Raw genomic sequence first — 23,810 nt, forward strand, 5'->3', positions numbered from 1 at the left:
TACACAGCACGTCTGCCGTGTGACTTTTCCGGGTTTACTGTCCTGCGTGGGGGGGTACAGACGGAGGTAGGGGACGAATTTCGAGGTTTGACTGACAGATTGAGGGCGAATGGCGTTACGAGATTTACTCACAAGCTCGTTTGAATGCTTTTCCATTGGTTGCATTTGGTAAAAACCACACAGAGACGTGAAGGGTGACCAATGGCATTGATTCATGACAAAAAATAAAAATCTGAAAAAATGAATATTCAAGGTCCTGGCACGACAGCGACAAAATACTTGGAGAGAGGGCCAGATCAAACCAAACAAACAAATACCTGGAGAGAGGGCCAGATCAAACCAAACAAATACCTGGAGAGAGGGCCATATCAAACCAAACAAATACCTGGAGAGAGGGCCATATCAAACCAAACAAATACCTGGGGAGAGGGCCACATCAAACCAAACAAATACCTGGAGAGAGGGCCATATCAAACCAAACAAATACCTGGAGAGAGGGCCATATCAAACCAAACAAACAAATACCTGGAGAGAGGGCCATATCAAACCAAACAAACAAATACCTGGAGAGAGGGCCATATCAAACCAAACAAACAAATACCTGGAGAGAGGGCCATATCAAACCAAACAAACAAATACCTGGAGAGAGGGCCAGATCAAACCAAACAAATACCTGGAGAGAGGGCCATATCAAACCAAACAAACAAATACCTGGAGAGAGGGCCATATCAAACCAAACAAATACCTGGAGAGAGGGCCAGATCAAACCAAACAAATACCTGGAGAGAGGGCCATATCAAACCAAACAAACAAATACCTGGAGAGAGGGCCAGATCAAACCAAACAAACAAATACCTGGAGAGAGGGCCAGATCAAACCAAACAAACAAATACCTGGAGAGAGGGCCAGATCAAACCAAACAAACAAATACCTGGAGAGAGGGCCATATCAAACCAAACAAATACCTGGAGAGAGGGCCAGATCAAACCAAACAAACAAATACCTGGAGAGAGGGCCAGATCAAACCAAACAAATACCTGGAGAGAGGGCCAGATCAAACCAAACAAATACCTGGAGAGAGGGCCAGATCAAACCAAACAAATACCTGGAGAGAGGGCCAGATCAAACCAAACAAATACCTGGAGAGAGGGCCATATCAAACCAAACAAACAAATACCTGGAGAGAGGGCCATATCAAACCAAACAAACAAATACCTGGAGAGGGCCAGATCAAACCAAACAAATACCTGGAGAGAGGGCCATATCAAACCAAACAAATACCTGGAGAGAGGGCCAGATCAAACCAAACAAATACCTGGAGAGAGGGCCAGATCAAACCAAACAAACAAATACCTGGAGAGAGGGCCAGATCAAACCAAACAAATACCTGGAGAGAGGGCCATATCAAACCAAACAAATACCTGGAGAGAGGGCCATATCAAACCAAACAAACAAATACCTGGAGAGAGGGCCATATCAAACCAAACAAATACCTGGAGAGAGGGCCAGATCAAACCAAACAAATACCTGGAGAGAGGGCCAGATCAAACCAAACAAATACCTGGAGAGAGGGCCATATCAAACCAAACAAATACCTGGAGAGAGGGCCATATCAAACCAAACAAATACCTGGAGAGAGGGCCATATCAAACCAAACAAATACCTGGAGAGAGGGCCATATCAAACCAAACAAACAAATACCTGGAGAGAGGGCCATATCAAACCAAACAAACAAATACCTGGAGAGAGGGCCAGATCAAACCAAACAAATACCTGGAGAGAGGGCCATATCAAACCAAACAAACAAATACCTGGAGAGAGGGCCAGATCAAACCAAACAAACAAATACCTGGAGAGAGGGCCAGATCAAACCAAACAAATACCTGGAGAGAGGGCCAAATCAAACCAAACAAATACCTGGAGAGAGGGCCATATCAAACCAAACAAACAAATACCTGGAGAGAGGGCCAGATCAAACCAAACAAATACCTGGAGAGAGGGCCATATCAAACCAAACAAACAAATACCTGGAGAGAGGGCCAGATCAAACCAAACAAATACCTGGAGAGAGGGCCATATCAAACCAAACAAACAAATACCTGGAGAGAGGGCCATATCAAACCAAACAAATACCTGGAGAGAGGGCCAGATCAAACCAAACAAATACCTGGAGAGAGGGCCATATCAAACCAAACAAATACCTGCAGAGAGGGCCAGATTAAACCAAACAAACAAATACCTGGAGAGAGGGCCATATCAAACCAAACAAACAAATACCTGGAGAGAGGGCCAGATCAAACCAAACAAACAAATACCTGGAGAGAGGGCCATATCAAACCAAACAAATACCTGGAGAGAGGGCCAGATCAAACCAAACAAATACCTGGAGAGAGGGCCATATCAAACCAAACAAATACCTGGAGAGAGGGCCAGATCAAACCAAACAAACAAATACCTGGAGAGAGGGCCATATCAAACCAAACAAATACCTGGAGAGAGGGCCAGATCAAACCAAACAAATACCTGGAGAGAGGGCCAGATCAAACCAAACAAATACCTGGAGAGAGGGCCAGATCAAACCAAACAAACAAATACCTGGAGAGAGGGCCAGATCAAACCAAACAAACAAATACCTGGAGAGAGGGCCAGATCAAACCAAACAAATACCTGAAGAGAGGGCCAGATCAAACCAAACAAATACCTGGAGAGAGGGCCATATCAAACCAAACAAATACCTGGAGAGAGGGCCAGATCAAACCAAACAAATACCTGGAGAGAGGGCCAGATCAAACCAAACAAACAAATACCTGGAGAGAGGGCCATATCAAACCAAACAAATACCTGGAGAGAGGGCCAGATCAAACCAAACAAATACCTGGAGAGAGGGCCATATCAAACCAAACAAATACCTGGAGAGAGGGCCATATCAAACCAAACAAATACCTGGAGAGAGGGCCAGATCAAACCAAACAAATACCTGGAGAGAGGGCCATATCAAACCAAACAAATACCTGGAGAGAGGGCCAGATCAAACCAAACAAATACCTGGAGAGAGGGCCAGATCAAACCAAACAAACAAATACCTGGAGAGAGGGCCATATCAAACCAAACAAATACCTGGAGAGAGGGCCAGATCAAACCAAACAAATACCTGGAGAGAGGGCCAGATCAAACCAAACAAATACCTGGAGAGAGGGCCATATCAAACCAAACAAATACCTGGAGAGAGGGCCAGATCAAACCAAACAAACAAATACCTGGAGAGAGGGCCAGATCAAACCAAACAAACAAATACCTGGAGAGAGGGCCAGATCAAACCAAACAAATACCTGGAGAGAGGGCCAGATCAAACCAAACAAATACCTGGAGAGAGGGCCATATCAAACCAAACAAATACCTGGAGAGAGGGCCATATCAAACCAAACAAATACCTGGAGAGAGGGCCATATCAAACCAAACAAACAAATACCTGGAGAGAGGGCCAGATCAAACCAAACAAATACCTGGAGAGAGGGCCATATCAAACCAAACAAATACCTGGAGAGAGGGCCATATCAAACCAAACAAATACCTGGAGAGAGGGCCATATCAAACCAAACAAACAAATACCTGGAGAGAGGGCCATATCAAACCAAACAAATACCTGGAGAGAGGGCCATATCAAACCAAACAAATACCTGGAGAGAGGGCCATATCAAACCAAACAAACATACCTGGAGAGAGGGCCAGATCAAACCAAACAAACAAATACCTGGAGAGAGGGCCAGATCAAACCAAACAAATACCTGGAGAGAGGGCCAGATCAAACCAAACAAATACCTGGAGAGAGGGCCATATCAAACCAAACAAATACCTGGAGAGAGGGCCATATCAAACCAAACAAATACCTGGAGAGAGGGCCATATCAAACCAAACAAACAAATACCTGGAGAGAGGGCCATATCAAACCAAACAAATACCTGGAGAGAGGGCCATATCAAACCAAACAAATACCTGGAGAGAGGGCCATATCAAACCAAACAAACAAATACCTGGAGAGAGGGCCAGATCAAAACAAACAAACAGAAGGCAAAACATTTAAGTGTGGACAGTTTCATGCTAATGTATTTTGCCATCAGTGTGTGTACGTATTCTAGTTCACAGCAGCCTTTATCTGAGGATGGACATCAGAGCCCATCTGCACCAGTTGCCTGCTGTCAAAACAGCAAAGCAAAATAGAACACTTTAATGAACAGAAGATAATGTTGACATTAGGAGTCCTGGTGGTACCATGTAGTTGTGGTGTTGCTGGGTTTGGCTCTGGCCTGGGACCTTGGTTGCATGTCGACCCCCTCTCTCCCCTCCTTCCTGTCACTCTTCCCTGTGCTGTCCAATCAGGCAAAATGCATTACATTACATTACGTCATTTGGCAGACGCTTTTATCCAAAGCGACTTACAATAACACATTTTTTGTCAGCAATAGAGCAATCAACTAGGGAGCACAGTCTATGACAACTACAAATTCTGAAGGAACAGTGGTACGAGTTTAGTTTAGGATTTATTTTTTTATTTTTTTAATAGAAAGAGAGAGAAAGAAGTTAGATCAAGAAAGGCCCAGATGGAGCCTTCAAAATAACAATTAAAGCTCAAATGAAAGAGCTAACATTATAGAGTGAATAGAACATTGCACATGGCCATGTGGGGCCTCTTTTGTTAGACTAACAAAATAGGGCCGTGTGGGGTGCCCAAGAGATGCCCAAATTCTTTCCTATGAAGGGCCAAAATTAATCTGGATGGATCGCCGTGGGCCAAAAAAAAACGCAATAATCAGAGTTGACTGACAAAGTCTTTGCTGCTTATGTTTGTGTGTGTCATGCAGGCTACCATCTGGAGGAAGTGTCAGCCTGGCCAGAGAGTCCTCTCCAGCTGGGTCAGGTTTCTGGCCTCGCCCTAGACTCTGACGCTAACCTGGTCATCTTCCACAGAGGTGACCACCACTGGGCTGACAAGTAAGTCCCTTTCAATCATCACGTATCCATCCACTGTTGCTGCAGGGTAACTGTGGGTCCTTACAGATTCTGAAGAAGCTTCAAAATATCTAGTTGACCTTAAAAGGTCTTTGAATGTCAAAGTCTATACTACATTTTATGAGTCTGGACAGACATGGATGCAAACTGAAACTTGACTTGTTATTGTTGCCAGAGGCAGTTATTTCTAATTTAACATTGAAGTGCATATAACGGTCATCATATCAGTGGCAGTAACGCCCCCTTGAGCTTATTTTAATGTCACTCTGACCTGCTGTCGTCTTTTTGTTAGAAAGGATACTTGAATTGAATGAGAAACAGGTTCATTTTTGAAGCAAAATGCATGGACATAGTGTGTTATAAGCTGAACTGCAGTACATAAACATCAGTCTGCGTTGACGTAGTGCAGGGGTATTCAATAAAAATTCAAAGAGGTCCAATTAGAGAAAATTTCCTCGAGCAAAGGTCGGGAACATCGCAACTTCTAACTTTTGTGACAATTATTGAGGTAGCCGAATAGTTCTATCAACGTCTGCATGTAGTCAACAACTGACTGTTAAATCAAATAAAGTAATTCAGTATTTCAACAATGTTTATTTTCAGAAAAAAGGCATTTTCAAATAAATAAAATATTTTCAGTTTTCACGTTTAACTGGTATTAAGTGCTTTTTATAATAAATGTTATTTTCTCTTTCAAGTAAAATAAGGGCAGAGACCTTAATTTTTTTTAAATGCAATAAAAAGTGTACCATAAGTTCCCTTTTTCTTCCTTTAGTTAACTGCACTTGACATTTTAACAGTCTCAACCAAAACTATCTGAGCACATTTGAACAATTCTGCCACTTAATCTTGTTCAATGAGAGAAGTGTAGCCCAGCTGGCCCAGCCTGGTAGAACCATCCTGATAACGTTATCTCACAGTGATTTCAGTGGGTGGGAGTACTTGCCTTGACAGACAACTCCTTCAGCCAATCAGCGTCGCCAGACGCAGTCCAAAATAATCCATCCATTTCAGAAGAAAACATCTTTTGCGCTGATAAACGCCCCTGGTGCATCATACATGTAGTGTTCGTGTTTAATTGTTGTTATTGAGTCTATTTCTGCAAGAACTACGGTACACTTATGGCTGTGTTTACATTGACAACATACATTACTGATATTATTTATCTATTTATTACATTTTTATTTATTCTTTATTTTCTCAATAGCATCTGTATCGATATCGCTGTTCAAAGTTAAAAAAGAAAAAACGGCACCAGAAAGCTCTATGTACATGTTGTGACATCGGGTACTCACCACGTGATGAAATAATAATCCATAGTTACGTGAAACATCATTTTCGTAGCAAATCAGCACCGAGTTACTTCCTTGTTTTCCTGAAGACCGCTTCCGCTGTACAGTGCATGCGCGCATGCTGCCTCCGGGACGCAGGCCCAAAAATGCTTAGTCCCAGGAGAGGCCTTTGGAGGGCAGTGTGTGACCAATAGAGGTGACATTCTCCCTGTTACAAGTCACTACCATCTAAACCGACTAAAAAGCTATATTAAGGTGAAAAAGTTACTGATTGGGGCTTTAAATAGTATTTACCGTAAATTCCGGACTATAAGCCGCGGCTTTTTTCCCGTTTTTTGGCCTTTTTTGCCCCCTGCGGCTTATATAACGGTGCGTCTTATCTATGGATTTTTTCAAAAAAAAAAAAAAAAATCTCTCTTTTTTTAGCACTCTTTCTAACTATAAATCCACTTCTGTTTTAATTTCCTCTCTTGCCCTCTTTTAACAACATAACATAACATAACACAACACAGGTAAGCAGAAAGAAAAAGACGAAGCAATCACGCCATGAATGAGGAAATGACTCACCTGCTGGAGGCTGGAGATACACGCTTGGGCTAAACTTTTACTCCGTGAAACACTATCGATTAAGTCCGACATCGCTCAGAGGTTTTGAGCAGCTTGAAAACAAGTTTGAAAACGTGCAGAAGTCCATCCACTCACTCACTAAAGAAACTAAGGCAACCGTGAACAGAGTTTATAATAGTAAAAGAAATAACATTCGCCTGATCAATGTAAAAGAGGAGCTGAGATCGGTGACATGGACGCTTTCGTGGCAAAATCCTGTGTTACATCCTGGACCTGAAGGAAGGCGAGAAACCACCAGAGGTGGACAGGGCACACCGGGCGCCTCGGCCACGTCCAGACCCCGGCCTGCCACCGAGGGCCATCTTCATCTGCCTACTCCGCTGGCCCGACCGTCAACTCATCCTCCAGGCTGCGGGGAAGAAGCCCCTCACCTGGGAGGGTACGCGCTTTTTCGTCCGGGCAGGACCTCTCCGCGTTGGTGCAACAGAAACGCGCAACATACAACAGCATCATCGAGTCAATGGATATCGCTTTGGCGTACTGTACCCAGCGAGACTCGTCATAACCAGACCGGACTATCTTTAGCACTCTTTCTAACTATAAATCCACTTCTGTTTTAATTTCCTCTCTTGCCCTCTTTTCACCACACCGCGGACACTGTGTGCCCAGCGGCGGAACAAGAGCTCAAAGTGAAACTGCCGAATATCTTTTGAGTTGGACTGGTCAATAGTACTGTGAGTAACTAAAATAAAAAAATAAAAAACGGAATTCTCTCTTCTTTAGCACTCTTTCTAACTATAAATCCACTTCTGTTTTAATTTCCTCTCTTGCCCTCTTTTCACCACACCGCGGACACTGTGTGCACTGTAAAAAAAACAAAAAATACCACAATGTGTGATTTTGTCTGGGGATTAGTGACCTGACTTTTGTTTTGTTGAAATGTTAATAAATGGGAGCTTCCCCAAACAGCGATCTCTTTCCCGACATTCCTCTCTGTGCACGAACCCTTTCATATGGTAATTAAACATCAAAACACCCGCGGCTTATAGACCGGTGCGGCTTATAGAAGAAAAAAATAGTCACCTTTGAAGGTGCGGCTTATAGACCGGTGCGTCTTATAGTCCGGAATTTACGGTAATAAAGTTATTTGTTTAAGAAAAGAAAATTTCTATTTTCATTCCAGCTCAAAAATGCATTAAATTCACTAACGCCATATCGGTAATCGGTTAATCCCCCCCCTCTAAAATCGTATAGGTGTCGGCCTCAAAATCCCATATCAGTTGCGCTAGTACCACCTCCACCTCATTTTGAGCCAGGAAAAAACCCTTCAGCCAAGGTGGCTATCGCTGCTCATGCTAACTACAATAGCCAGTTCTTCCATTTACTCCAAGCAAACCTCAAACATAAAACACAGCACTTCCTCTGCTATAGGTTAACTTAACTTAACACACCACTTCCTCTGCCCTCTGACTTATATCCACTTTCATGAAGTGGGTATAGGATGAAAAGAATAAGACGATACTTCAACACAATTCAACTCATTCAAATTGACCAGTATTTCCTTAAAACATTATTTGGCTAAATGATGAAACAGCATTGTATAGTAGTGCTATAGACATTTACATTGCTCTACTAAATTAAATTCTTCCCCTTAACTCATTGAGTGCCAGCCACTTTTGGAGAACGGACGCTCCCAGTGCCAGAGTTTCAGAGCGTTTTCAGTGATTTCTCGAGGCCCACAGAATATTGTGTGATATTACTATGTAAACACTGAACACACACAAAGAACGATGAGACTCTATTCTATCATCTGCAAAAAAAAGTTTATTGATCCCATTTTCCGTTCTTTAGTTATGAGCCGGAGAAGATAGCTTGATTTAACCAAAAACAGCAATTTTTTTCTAGAAGCTGAGATAATGAGCCTTTTGTGAAATTAAACATTTCAAGCACATCACTGACTCTGAAGCTAATCTTTTCTAATGTAGTCACACCTCAAAAATAATTTCCTTCAATAAAACAGTGAAGGCCAGGGAATTTTGTTTGGCAGAATAATATTTTTTAGCTGCAATCAGCAGCGCTGGCCCCTGCGTGCGCTGCTGGTTGCAGCTTCTTGCTGGTCTTGATTTGCTGCTGGTGGGCATCGGATATTCTGGCTTGCGTTTGTCAATCCTGTCCTGCTGTCTGGGTCTGTCTGGGTGTTGTGTGCTGCTCTGCGTGCCCCCCCCCCCCCCCCTCCCCCCCGCCCCGCCCCGCCTCAACTGCACACTCCTCCTCCGTATGGGAGTGTCTCTGGTGGCTCTCTGCTGAGTTTGCTGTGCACAGTGAAGGGTGCGCGACATCCAGCTTTTTTACAGCGTTCCGCGTGTGTTTGTCACCGGCAACCATGCTTCCAGTTGAGAATAATAACAACTCCACGGCTGATCATGCGGATGTGCTGTCGCAACGGACACGGAGCGGCTCAATTGTGGGAGCAGATTGGCTGCTGCAGGCACAGCTACAGTAACGTTATGCTTCATGCATATCGATGCATACGGATGCGATGCGATTTCCGTTTCCCCAACGACTTCTTCTTTGTTTTTTCCTTGCCTTTCTGTTATCTGGAGAGCACTGTCGCCACCTAAGGGTTCTGTAAAATAGGTTAGACACATTCAATAGCTCCCATATTGTAAGAGGCGATGTAAGAGGCTTAGATCGACATCCCCCCGTCAAAAAACGCAATTGACGACTTTAGTCGTCTTTGGCACTCTACGTCACTATTTGAATTGACGACTAAAGTCGTCATTGGCACTCAATGAGTTAATAACTACTAACAAAATCATCCATTTATTCTCTTTAATTCCAGCTCCTTTGACAACCAGGCCAGATACCAGCAAAGTTATCTAGGTCCGATTCAGCAGTCCACCATTTTGGTCGTGGACCCAGTCAAAGGCCAGGTCCTCAAGGCCTCTGGCAGGAACATGTAAGCACTGATTTAATTATAATCTGGGAGACTGTTACAATACATGTCTTTTTCCCTACTCTACACCCCACATCATGTGATGAAGCATTATTCTGTCTACAGGTTTTACCTGCCTCATGGGATCACTACGGACAAACAGAAGAATTACTGGGTCACTGATGTAGCTCTTCATCAGGTAAGCTGCAGGTTGCTCTGGCGATCCAGGTCCCTCTTATAATTAAACAACTAATAGAATTAGGGCTGCAACTAACGATTACTTTCATTGTTAATTAATCTGTTGATTATTTTCTCAACTAATTGATTAGTTGTTTGCTATAAAATGTCATAAAATGGTGAAGATGATGTCCTCAAATATCTTCTTTTGTGCTGACCAACAGTCCACAACCCAAAGATAATCAGTGCACTGTCAGAGTAAAGAAACCAGAAAATATTCACATTAAGGTGACAGATAATTTTAGTATTTCTTTCTTAATTTCTTTCTAAAATAGTTGTCGATAAAAAAATTAATTTCTGTTGATCGACTAATCGATTAATCAATGCAGCTTTAAATAAAATACAAAAACAACATTAAAGCGTATACTTTATATTGATCTGAATTGTAGTTTGACTGCTTGTACTGATGTCAGTTTGTTTTAGACTGAAGTTTCTGACAACATCTTTGAATTTGACCACTTCCATGCCCAAAAATTAAACTATTCAGTTCTTCCCCCATAATTGTATTGTTGTCAGCATCCTCGGCATCCACCATCTCCAACCTGACAGCAATGGATTTCTTCAGGGCCCAATGACAACCTCCCCCTCTGCCAATATTTAGGTGCTGAAAGTGAGCAGTGACGGCAGAGACACAGCTCTGGTGGTGCTGGGAGAGGCCTTCACACCGGGCAGCGACAGCAGACACTTCTGCCAGCCTACCGACGTGGCTGTAGACACCGTGACCGGCAACATCTACATCGCTGACGGCTACTGCAATGCCAGGATCCTCCAGTTCTCCCCTGAGGGCAAATACCTATCTGAGTGGGGCGCAGGTATCCATCTTACTGAACACACACATGCACAAACGTTCATGTTTCATAAGTCTGGTTGTAACAGACGTCTTTTCAATCACGCGTTGACTGAGTGTATTTGAGTTCCCGGTAGAACAAAAAAAAAAAGGAAAGTCACAGAATCATGCATGTAAAATACCAGTCTTCACCTCTAGGAGTCACTGCAGGACACTGACAGTGTCACTGCTCACAGAAATGTATTCACACACACACACAATTGAGACCTTATTTCCTGGTTCTTCATCTGTTATTTCACACTACCAGTCAAAAGTTTGGACACACCTGATTGAATGTACTCTGTTTTTCATTCTCTTAAAGCCATTTTTATCTAAACGCTTCTCCTCAAATGCTGAAATTAGTTTCTTAGACAAATAGAAATAGTGAAGTTATTATTCAAATGTTTTTATTGGTTTTTCAAAGCACTCCGTTCTCCAAATTAACACAAACAGAACAGGACAAAACAAAAACAAACCCACAACACTACCAACACTACTCAATAAATCAAAATCAAAATCAATACAATACAATACAATACAATTAAATTAAATTAAATTAAATTAAAATAAACCAGTCAGGACAAGAATACAAATACATGACGAAATAAACAAAACAAAACAAAACAAAACAAAATGTAGGATAGGATTGGGGGGGGGGGGGGAAAGCAGCTACTCTTCTATAACCTGTGGGAACTCCGTCTCGAAGTAGGACAGAAACGGTTGCCAGATCTTAAGGTATTTCTGGGTGGAGCCTCGGGCAGTGTGTTTAAGCTGTTCTAGTTTGAGATGGGACATTACTTCTTCTACCCAGCGCTTATGGGATGGTGCCCTAACCTTCTTCCAGCTGAAGAGTATTAGACGTCTAGCCAGTAATGTAGAAAATGCTATAGCTTCAGCTTGGTGAGTTGGAATTGATGTCTCCTGTGGGACTACACCAAACAGAGCGGTCAATGGATTGGGATCAATGACTCTGTCGCACATAAAGGAAAATGTGTTAAATACACCTGTCCAGAGTGGGGTCAGTTTGGGGCACAGCCAGAACATGTGACTGAGGGTAGCTGGGTCTCGACTGCACCTAACACAGTTTGGGTCTAAACCAGGATATAACTTGGCCAGCTTGCTCGCCGATAAGTGAAGCCTATGTAGAACTTTAAACTGTACCAACCCGTGCCTAATACATATTGATGATGAGTGCACCAGTGAGACCGCCTCTTGCCAATCTGTTTCCGACAACTCAATTCCCAACTCCTCTTTCCATTTCTCTGCCAGGTGTGTGAGTGATGGAGAGGCGACGCTCTGGATAATATCATACAGTCTAGACACCACGCCCTTGCTAGCTGGATCCCCACTCAGACAGTCATCTATCCACGTGCTCTGTGGAGTTGTTAGAGAAAAGTGTTTTTGTACATAGCTACGTATCTGTAAATACCTAAAAAAATGTGAATGGGGAATGTCAAAATCCTTCCTTAACTGATCAAACGAAATAAAATGCCCTTCCTTAAAGAGGTCTTTCACACACTTGATCCCTCTCCTATGCCATAATTGAAAAGACGGGTCTGTAAGAGATGGGGTAAAGTTAACATTTGCCAGAATAGGGGAAAAAGTAAAAGCTTGTTTATGTTTGAAATGTATTCTAAACTGGGACCATATCTTTAAAGAGCCGTAAATAATGGGGTTGTTCGTCCAATGGCGTTTACTTAATGGTAGAGGGGCACAGATCAAGGAGCGAAGTGACACTGGATCGCTTGAACGCTGTTCCATGAGAGACCACACTGGAGATTCATCCTCTGACAAGTCTGAGACCCAAAACAACATCTTATGGATGTTGGCCGCCCAATAGTAGTATAAATAATTTGGGGAGGACAAACCCCCCTCCTCCTTTCAGAAATAGTGAAGTTGATCGTATGTATGAATTTCTTTCCAAAGCCTTTGACTTTCCATCAAGGCAATAGAGAGCCGCAGTAACGAGTCCGGAAATCATCGATGCTAACAGCCCTGGTTCTTCACAGTTTTCTCCTATGGGAGTTTTGAATGGGTTTTTGGCGCGATGCTTCTAATAATCTCTCTGGGCAACGCTGGCTTAATCAAACGCGAACCAGTGTTTAGTAACATCATCTTCACACATGAAGACCACTTTTATGAGTTTTGAAGCTTTTATGTGCCGTTAAAAGGGTGGCTAGCTAGCAAACGGCTAAATGAGACTACACTGTTGAGTCGATGGGGATATATACGTCAATAACGTCACCACTTCAAAGGACGAACACGGAAATTCTCTTTCCCTCACCTGGTTCAGCCCCGTTCAGCCCAGGGTAATCAGTGCACACATCAACAACAGTCCAGGTTGAGTGCTGACGTGACGTGGAAGCCTATGCGACAGTGTGTAGTTCTGGATTAGCTTAGCTCGAGCTTTTTACTTCTAGGGCTCACATTTACGCTACAAAACTCATGAAAGTGGTCCTCATGTGTGAAGATTATCCGACGGAACTCTGGTTCGCGTTTGATTAATCTTGCGTTGCCCAGAGACCTTATTTGAAGCATCGCGGCAAAAACCCATTCAAAAATCCCATAGACAGAAACAGTGAAGAACCAGGAAGTTCGGGACTTCCGCATTCAGCCTACAAAAATACGTCATCCCTGCGGCTCTCAATTGGCAGCTACTTTAAAGAATCGAACATAGTTTGGATTTGTTTAACACTTTTCTGGTCACTGCATAATGCACAGTGCACATGTCTTTTTCACATTCAGATTTACTTTAATAGCCACATTAAGTAATCAGATTACAAAGGAGGAATTTGACTTTGTGCAAGTATGCAGCGCAGCGCTCACATCGATAGCTATCTAGAAAAATAATTTCAAAATTTAAAGTGCAGTCCTTACTATTATTCTCAAAGTTGGAAAAAGTGGTGTCCATAAACGTTTGACTGGTAATGGAGACCAGTGGTTCTCAAAATGGGGTCCGTCCGGGGACCCCCAGGGGTCCTCGAGGGGGTTCCAGGGGGTCCCCAGCAAAAAGCAGAAACATTTTATTTTCAATATAATTCCATCCATAAGTAACACAATGACATAATGTATGACTATTTTAGTCATGGGTTTCTTACAGTTTCTGTAATAAACCATCTAAAAGCAAAACTCTTTTCAGATGGGGTACCCTGGGACAAAATCTTATCAAATGGGGGTCCGACGGTCCGTAGCATAATTTGAGCCAGTTTAGGGGTCCTTGACATGGAAAAAGTTTGAGAACCTCTGGTGTAGACTGCTACCACAACAATGTATTGTATAGTGATGTCTGCAGTAATACATGTAGCTCTCAATGAAGATAGGAGACACACGCTTGACTCCACTTTATAATAAATCACACTGTGGTGGTATTAGCAGGGTGTCTATGTATGTAATGTATGTAATATGAGCTACAGTATGTTTGCTAACATTACTGTATTCTCCATATAGCAGATAGAGGGAGCCAAAGAGCTGAAATCACATTCACATAAATGATCATTAAAAAGACGATCATTTATTGAGTTTATTTATCTGTCATTGCTCTGCGGGAATACACAGAAATGGCACTTGTTCATGTTTGTGTTTGTGACCGTTTGTGTTTCTGACGGTTTCTGGTTGTGACTGTTTGTGTTTGTGACTGTTTCTGTTTGTGACTGTTTCTGTTTGTGACTGTTTGTGTTTGTGACTGGAGGCTCCTCGGACAGACGCAGGCGGATGCTGTTTCGAGTCCCACACAGCCTGGTCTTCCTCCCCGACCGCCAAGAGCTCTGCGTGGCCGACAGGGAGAACGGACGCATCCAGTGCTTTGTGGCCAACACTGGCCAATTCGTCAAGGAAATCAAGAAGGAGGAGTTTGGAGGGGAGGTGTTTGCTGTCTCCTACAGCCCTGTTGGTGGTGAGCAGGGTTACCATGGTTACCACGGTCTGGAAAGTTCTTGAATTTAAAAGGGGGAGGGGGAATCAAGTACTTGAAAGTGCTTCGGATTTATAAACAGGTCCTTAAAAGTGCTTGAATTCAGTACCAGAATGTCTGAGTTTGAGCCTCGTGTGCTCCGTCATCTCAAAATTGCTGTGTCACGCTTGATAGACTTTTTTCCTATCTACAGTATCGCTCTCCCTGTAGGCTACAAGCTGACATGCTGAGCATTTCAACATTGCTTTGAGTTTGTTAAATGTTAATGATTCATTCTGATGTCTAAGCATGACTTGAAACAAATTTGCATTCAAGGACCTAGTAGACTTGTATATGTGAACATCTTTGTAAATTATTGACCCGTCATTTTTGAAAGAATTGCTTGAAAAGTGCTTGAAATCTTATGATTACAAAAGAGTGTCAACCCCGCCAGAGGAGTGACAAATGCATTTATTTGCAGGTGTCTAAAATATGACTAATAGTTTTTCCTGGAGGAGGGCTGGCAGCTGTTGTGTTGTTCAGAGATTGGGACAGTAGAACTTCGAGGGCACATCACCAGTGGTCCAAATTATTGTTCAACAGATTTCATTTGATGCCAAATCATGGCTACAATCACACCTAAAAGTTGCATAGTGTGTCTCCACATTATGGAACTCCTAGACCAGGGGTGGGCAACTATTTTTCATGGGAGGCCACATGAGAAACCCAGATTGTTGACGGGGGCCGAACAAATATTGTCATGCCGTAACCCATGGATGGGCAACTTTGATGATAAAGAAGGCCAAAAAGAAAATTCCTCGCTACCAGATTTTGCTGAGGGCCGAAAATTTGCAGCATTTGAAGCCAGGTTTAGAGGAATAACTAATTTTAAATTAACAGTTGTGATGTCATTATTCAGTCTTAAGCACCAATATTTGATCCTTTTCCTCACTCACTCCTATGTTACCACCTGCTCTCCCTGCAGGCCTTGAAATTAACTTTTTTGACCACCTGCCAATATGGCTGCTAAATTTTAAAGTTACCAGCCAATTAGAATTTCCACTAGCCAAAATGTTTTTCTTGAAATAAACCAGAATATGAGTGGGTTAATTTAAGCATAAGTATCAGTAAGTGGCCCCGGATTCTCAAAGCCTGTGTTGAGGGTCACACGAACAAAAATGCACTCTTGAATCTAAATAAATCCAAAACCAACAAGTTAATTATTTAAATTTCTACTTCAATGTAGAACAGTCATTTCTTACACATGAGATTACTTTTAGCCTTTTAGTCGTAAAGATTATTGAAAGATATTCCATATTCCAGACTGAAATGCTATAACAGAAGTGGAGTATTGGCCAGAATGACATGAACATTTGGACACTTATTCAGCGGGTATCTTGTATGTTGCGTTCAGGTGCACTGTCATTTTTTTTTTTTGCAATTCCACCGCGGGCCGCAGTATTTTACCCATGTGTGTCCTAGACTGTTATCCTAATCTTCCATGTCATTTCATTCATGTAACAAAACGTTATTTATCAGCAGACTAAATGTTGTGGAGCCCTTTGACATTCAAGTTTTTGTCACGCAGGTGGTTTGATCTATGCAGTAAATGGAGAATCTCCCTATGGCCGCTCGGCTCCACTCAGAGGATTTATAATTGATTATTCAACCAAGGATATTGTGGATACCTTCAGCCCAGAGAAACAGGTAGGCACACAGAGGATGACATCATCAGTGATGTCATAAGAGCAATTGTGATGTCATCAGTGATGCTAAGTTGTGCAATATGCGCTGCTCATGCAAATAGAGCAGGCGAGCACAGCGGTCGAGCTGCAGGGTGGGCCAGGCCGCCTAGGAATCCTCCTTTTATTATATTTATAGAGGGAGTAAGTGGGCAATGTCTATGACATCATCAGTGATGTCATCAGTGACATCATTATTGACCAAAATCATCTATATGCATGTCAATAGAGCAGGCGATTGTGCGCTGCGTATGTCAATAGAGCAGGCAAGGCCACACAGTGGCCGAGCTGCGTGCGGTAAGCATATGCAATTCTTCTATATACAGTCTGTATATGTTGACTATATTCGGTGTTGTACATAGGTCCACTCATCTTTTAACTCATAATTAATTTGATTCATTTTCATAACTATTCTTTATATTAGTTGGTGGTTGGGTGGTACTTACAGCAATATGTTTTTATTTATGTAGTACCTTTATTTAAACAAGTTTACAAAATGCTTCACAACTACAAAATATCAAAAGTTGTTTATTTGAAACAAAGGATAAAAGAAAAGTGTATGGCAAGTTATATTAAAAAAGTACATAAGACAATGCTGTAACAAAAATTCATCCAAGGCATCCAACCTACAATTCATAAATACATTATTTGTATTATATATTTTGATCACCAGTCAACTATGATTACTACATTATAACATGTGACAGCTCTTTTGTTTTTTTCTGGAAAACTTATTATTTAGGCTAGTGAGTGTATATCACTTCAGTCAACTCAAGATAAAGGTTTTTTGTGGGACGAGGGGAATCTATCTTGTATTTACTTTGTGCAGAGTCTTTGCGTATCTCTCTTAAGTCCGACATCAGTGAAAACAATGATGGAAATGGTTTTGCTTCATTTGCAGAAGTTTAAAATGCCCCATGACATCGTCGTCAACAAGGACGGCAGCGTCTTCGTCGGGGATGCGGGCAGTGACTCCGTCTTCAAGTTCACCTCTGAGAGTAAGCAGAGTTTTATTAAGATGATGAGAAGTCAATTATTTTACTGCAGGGTCATACTGTAACTTTACAATCAAACAGTGCAGGGTCATACTGTAACTTTACAATCAAACAGTGCAGGGTCATACTGTAACTTTACAATCAAACAGTGCAGGGTCATACTGTAACTTTACAATCAAACAGTGCAGGGTCATACTGTAACTTTACAATCAAACAGTGCAGGGTCATACTGTAACTTTACAATCAAACAGTGCAGGGTCATACTATAACTTTACAATCAAACAGTGCAGGGCCATACTATAACTTTACAATCAAACAGTGCAGGGTCATACTGTAACTTTACAATCAAACAGTGCAGGGTCATACTGTAACTTTACAATCAAACAGTGCAGGGCCATACTATAACTTTACAATCAAACAGTGCAGGGTCATACTGTAACTTTACAATCAAACAGTGCAGGGTCATACTGTAACTTTACAATCAAACAGTGCAGGGTCATACTGTAACTTTACAATCAAACAGTGCAGGGTCATACTGTAACTTTACAATCAAACAGTGCAGGGTCATACTGTAACTTTACAATCAAACAGTGCAGGGTCATACTATAACTTTACAATCAAACAGTGCAGGGCCATACTATAACTTTACAATCAAACAGTGCAGGGTCATACTATAACTTTACAATCAAACAGTGCAGGGTCATACTATAACTTTACAATCAAACAGTGCAGGGTCATACTGTAACTTTACAATCAAACAGTGCAGGGTCATACTGTAACTTTACAATCAAACAGTGCAGGGCCATACTATAACTTTACAATCAAACAGTGCAGGGTCATACTATAACTTTACAATCAAACAGTGCAGGGTCATACTATAACTTTACAATCAAACAGTGCAGGGTCATACTGTAACTTTACAATCAAACAGTGCAGGGTCATACTGTAACTTTACAATCAAACAGTGCAGGGCCATACTATAACTTTACAATCAAACAGTGCAGGGTCATACTATAACTTTACAATCAAACAGTGCAGGGTCATACTATAACTTTACAATCAAACAGTGCAGGGCCATACAATAACTTTACAATCAAACAGTGCAGGGTCATACTGTAACTTTACAATCAAACAGTGCAGGGTCATACTATAACTTTACAATCAAACAGTGCAGGCTCATACTGTAACTTTACAATCAAACAGTGCAGGGTCATACTGTAACTTTACAATCAAACAGTGCAGGGTCATACTATAACTTTACAATCAAACAGTGCAGGGTCATACTATAACTTTACAATCAAACAGTGCAGGGTCATACTATAACTTTACAATCAAACAGTGCAGGGCCATACTATAACTTTACAATCAAACAGTGCAGGGTCATACTGTAACTTTACAATCAAACAGTGCAGGGTCATACTATAACTTTACAATCAAAGAGTGATGGGTCATACTGTAACTTTACAATCAAACAGTGCAGGGTCATACTGTAACTTTACAATCAAACAGTGCAGGGTCATACTGTAACTTTACAATCAAACAGTGCAGGGCCATACTATAACTTTACAATCAAACAGTGCAGGGTCATACTATAACTTTACAATCAAACAGTGATGGGTCATACTGTAACTTTACAATCAAACAGTGCAGGGTCATACTGTAACTTTACAATCAAACAGTGCAGGGTGATAGAGTTTTGAGGGTCATACTGTAACTTTACACTCAAACAGTGCAGGGTCATACTATAACTGTACAATCAAACAGTGCAGGGTCATACTATAACTTTACAATCAAACAGTGCAGGGTCATACTGTAACTTTACAATCAAACAGTGCAGGGTCATACTGTAACTTTACAATCAAACAGTGCAGGGTCATACTATAACTTTACAATCAAACAGTGCAGGGTCATACTATAACTTTACAATCAAACAGTGCAGGGTCATACTATAACTTTACAATCAAACAGTGCAGGGCCATACTATAACTTTACAATCAAACAGTGCAGGGTCATACTGTAACTTTACAATCAAACAGTGCAGGGTCATACTATAACTTTACAATCAAACAGTCATGGGTCATACTGTAACTTTACAATCAAACAGTGCAGGGTCATACTATAACTTTACAATCAAACAGTGCAGGCTCATACTGTAACTTTACAATCAAACAGTGCAGGGTCATACTGTAACTTTACAATCAAACAGTGCAGGGTCATACTATAACTTTACAATCAAACAGTGCAGGGTCATACTATAACTTTACAATCAAACAGTGCAGGGTCATACTATAACTTTACAATCAAACAGTGCAGGGCCATACTATAACTTTACAATCAAACAGTGCAGGGTCATACTGTAACTTTACAATCAAACAGTGCAGGGTCATACTATAACTTTACAATCAAAGAGTGATGGGTCATACTGTAACTTTACAATCAAACAGTGCAGGGTCATACTGTAACTTTACAATCAAACAGTGCAGGGTCATACTGTAACTTTACAATCAAACAGTGCAGGGTCATACTATAACTTTACAATCAAACAGTGCAGGGTCATACTGTAACTTTACAATCAAACAGTGCAGGGTCATACTATAACTTTACAATCAAACAGTGCAGGCTCATACTGTAACTTTACAATCAAACAGTGCAGGGTCATACTGTAACTTTACAATCAAACAGTGCAGGGTCATACTATAACTTTACAATCAAACAGTGCAGGGTCATACTATAACTTTACAATCAAACAGTGCAGGGTCATACTATAACTTTACAATCAAACAGTGCAGGGCCATACTATAACTTTACAATCAAACAGTGCAGGGTCATACTGTAACTTTACAATCAAACAGTGCAGGGTCATACTATAACTTTACAATCAAAGAGTGATGGGTCATACTGTAACTTTACAATCAAACAGTGCAGGGTCATACTGTAACTTTACAATCAAACAGTGCAGGGTCATACTGTAACTTTACAATCAAACAGTGCAGGGCCATACTATAACTTTACAATCAAACAGTGCAGGGTCATACTATAACTTTACAATCAAACAGTGATGGGTCATACTGTAACTTTACAATCAAACAGTGCAGGGTCATACTGTAACTTTACAATCAAACAGTGCAGGGTGATAGAGTTTTGAGGGTCATACTGTAACTTTACACTCAAACAGTGCAGGGTCATACTATAACTGTACAATCAAACAGTGCAGGGTCATACTATAACTTTACAATCAAACAGTGCAGGGTCATACTGTAACTTTACAATCAAACAGTGCAGGGTCATACTGTAACTTTACAATCAAACAGTGCAGGGTCATACTATAACTTTACAATCAAACAGTGCAGGGTCATACTATAACTTTACAATCAAACAGTGCAGGGTCATACTATAACTTTACAATCAAACAGTGCAGGGCCATACTATAACTTTACAATCAAACAGTGCAGGGTCATACTGTAACTTTACAATCAAACAGTGCAGGGTCATACTATAACTTTACAATCAAACAGTCATGGGTCATACTATAACTTTACAATCAAACAGTGCAGGGTCATACTGTAACTTTACAATCAAACAGTGCAGGGCCATACTATAACTTTACAATCAAACAGTGCAGGGTCATACTATAACTTTACAATCAAACAGTGCAGGGTCATACTGTAACTTTACAATCAAACAGTGCAGGGTCATACTGTAACTTTACAATCAAACAGTGCAGGGTCATACTATAACTTTACAATCAAACAGTGATGGGTCATACTGTAACTTTACAATCAAACAGTGCAGGGTCATACTGTAACTTTACAATCAAACAGTGCAGGGTCATACTATAACTTTACAATCAAACAGTGCAGGGTCATACTATGACTGTACAACTTTAACACAACATGCATATATTATACATCAAACTCTTGAGCTAATTCTGCTCTCACTCAGAATTTCAAAATAGAAGCGATGTGATGTATACTTTTTGAGATATTAACGTTTGTTTGGCACAACTCATACTAGTTAACTGCCGCGGGGTTACGCATTTTTGGGTGGCAGTGACGTCACGCTGATTCGTCCTATATTCGTGGCACACTTTCTGAACATTTTAAATGGTGTTTACTTTTGATCTACTATAATTTTTGGTTTTAAAATTGAACTCGCAAACACCCACGTATTTTTTTTGTATGTCCATTGTCAATTAATCCAGTCGGGTCAAATTCAATTCGACCCCCACCCGAGCCTGGTATCCAGCCCCATATGAATTGCAGTTGTCACACTCTTCATATGGGTCTGGAGAAGCCACGCCCATCCACTGTAGTTATTCAGGATAGATACTGTCCAGGACACCTGATTGGCTGGTCGATGTAGGCCACGCGCGACCTTATCTAACCTTACCAATGACGCATTACAGAGAGCTGCAACAACACACCTGTGTGTTATAGCTAGGCAAGCTAGCTGTTAGCTAACACCGCTACTGCTGCTGTAAACCACTTCACCAACACTGGGCTCAAAACGCCAGTGTTTATGACCAAACGTTTCACTTCTTAACCAGTCGGAGTCATGCTCTTTCCAGTAACAGCATTTCAATCAGCTTTGAAATCCGTTGAGCTGCTTGTGGCTTGCAGCTAAAGTTAAAGTTAAACGCATTACAGTTGCCGGTATAGGTATCCGAATGTAGCAGACAGAGTATCGAAGGCAAGAGACGACGCTTGTGTTGTTTTTACAACAGCACTCCCGCCTTGATGTTGCAGTGGAACCACTGAGGGGATCAACCCATTAGGGGCCCGCCAGTTCTCATCAATTTAAGTTCTTTGGCGCAGAATCGTCGAAGTTGTCCTGCTTTGCTACTGCGATTGGTCAAAGAGTTTGATGATTGACAGAGACAGCAACCAATCAGTTGGGGCTGGAAAATGCGTAACAGAATCAGTGGTGGATATCCTTGTGTCCAGACCCTAATGAAGGATTCATAGAGAGCCCCAGGAACGAGTCCGGAAATCATCGATGCTAACAGCCCTGGTTCTTCACAGTTTTCGCCTATGGGAGTTTTGAATGGGTTTTTGGCGCGATGCTTCTAATAATCTCTCTGGGCAACGCTGGCTTAATCAAACGCGAACCAGTGTTTAGTAACATCATCTTCACACATGAAGACTTTTATGAGTTTTGAAGCTTTTATGTGCCGTTAAAAGGGTGGCTAGCTAGCAAACGGCTAAATGAGACTACAATGTCGACGCGGATATTATACGTCATCACGAGTGAACGCGGAAATTCTTTCTCTCGCAATCAATGCATGGATGATGTTATCCACTGTGTGTAGTTCTGGATTAGCTTAGCACAAGCTTTTTACCTCTAGGGCTCGCAGTTACGCTTCAAAACCCATGAAAGTGGTCCTCATGTGTGAAGATTATCCCGCTGAACCTTGGTTCGCGTCTGATTAAACTTGCGTTGCCCACAGACATTATTTGAAGCATCGCGCCAAAAAACCATTCAAAAATCCCATAGACAGAAACAGTGAAGAACCAGGAAGTTCGGGACTTCCGCATTCAGCCTACAAAAATACGTCATCCCTGGGGCTCTCTATTGGGGCTGGTTACCAGGCTACATCCCTCCGTCTAAGTAAGGAATTGTAATTTTAAAGTAGAAAATTGGTCCAAAAAAAAAAAATTGTACTTGCACAAAGAAAGGGCAACTGCTCAGTGGACAAAATCTTGGATCCCGTGTCAAACACTGCATATGATATAGACTTATTGTTTCATTGCAAGTAACCATGCCTTGCTTCCCCCCCACCGTTTTCAGAAGCACATCGCTCTGTCAAGAAAGGTGGAATAGAGGTCCAAGAAGTTGAAGGTGAGCTGACGCCCCCCCCCCCCCCCCCCCCTCTTTGTTGTGAACGCATGATAACTGGGGAGAAATGCAATGGAATTTCCCACCAAGTTGGGAAAGTTGATAATGCTCTCATTTCCACACACGTATTATTATTATTATTTATAGATTTATTTATTGATTATTTTTGTATTATTTATAGAAATGGAGACATTTGTCCGAGCTGACCTGAAGCCGCTCCACAAGGTGGCAGCAGACGTCCTGCAGAAGCAGCCGCAGCCAGAGATGGGAAAAGTACACACGTTCTTAACTTAAGTAGAAGTACAGTTACTTGTGTAAGACTCTAAAAGTAGAAGTATTGATTCAACTTGTTTACTCAAGTAAAAGTTAAAAAAAAAGTACTGGTTCTGAAATGTACGAATACAATTTTAAGTATTAAAGGAGAATTTCGGTTTTTTTAACCTGGATCCATCTCCTGGCATTAATTATGATTTGGCCACTCACCA

The 23,810-nt window shown here is 41.5% G+C and overlaps 1 protein-coding gene across 1 annotated transcript in view; it reads left to right on the forward strand.

The window, feature by feature from the left end:
• Positions 1–23,810, forward strand: part of pam (peptidylglycine alpha-amidating monooxygenase) — a 124,853-nt gene that overhangs the window by 93,844 nt on the left and 7,199 nt on the right. Inside the window, exons 15-23 of the mRNA XM_083641164.1 lie at positions 4,860–4,989; positions 9,709–9,825; positions 9,928–10,000; positions 10,640–10,850; positions 14,553–14,756; positions 16,342–16,460; positions 17,397–17,493; positions 23,278–23,328; positions 23,507–23,598. Coding sequence (XP_083497290.1) covers positions 4,860–4,989; positions 9,709–9,825; positions 9,928–10,000; positions 10,640–10,850; positions 14,553–14,756; positions 16,342–16,460; positions 17,397–17,493; positions 23,278–23,328; positions 23,507–23,598 — 1,094 coding nt within the window. The remainder of the gene's footprint in view (positions 1–4,859; positions 4,990–9,708; positions 9,826–9,927; positions 10,001–10,639; positions 10,851–14,552; positions 14,757–16,341; positions 16,461–17,396; positions 17,494–23,277; positions 23,329–23,506; positions 23,599–23,810) is intronic.

Source organism: Poromitra crassiceps (assembly GCF_964638095.1).
Source record: "Poromitra crassiceps genome assembly, chromosome: 8".
NCBI lineage: Eukaryota > Metazoa > Chordata > Actinopteri > Beryciformes > Melamphaidae > Poromitra > Poromitra crassiceps.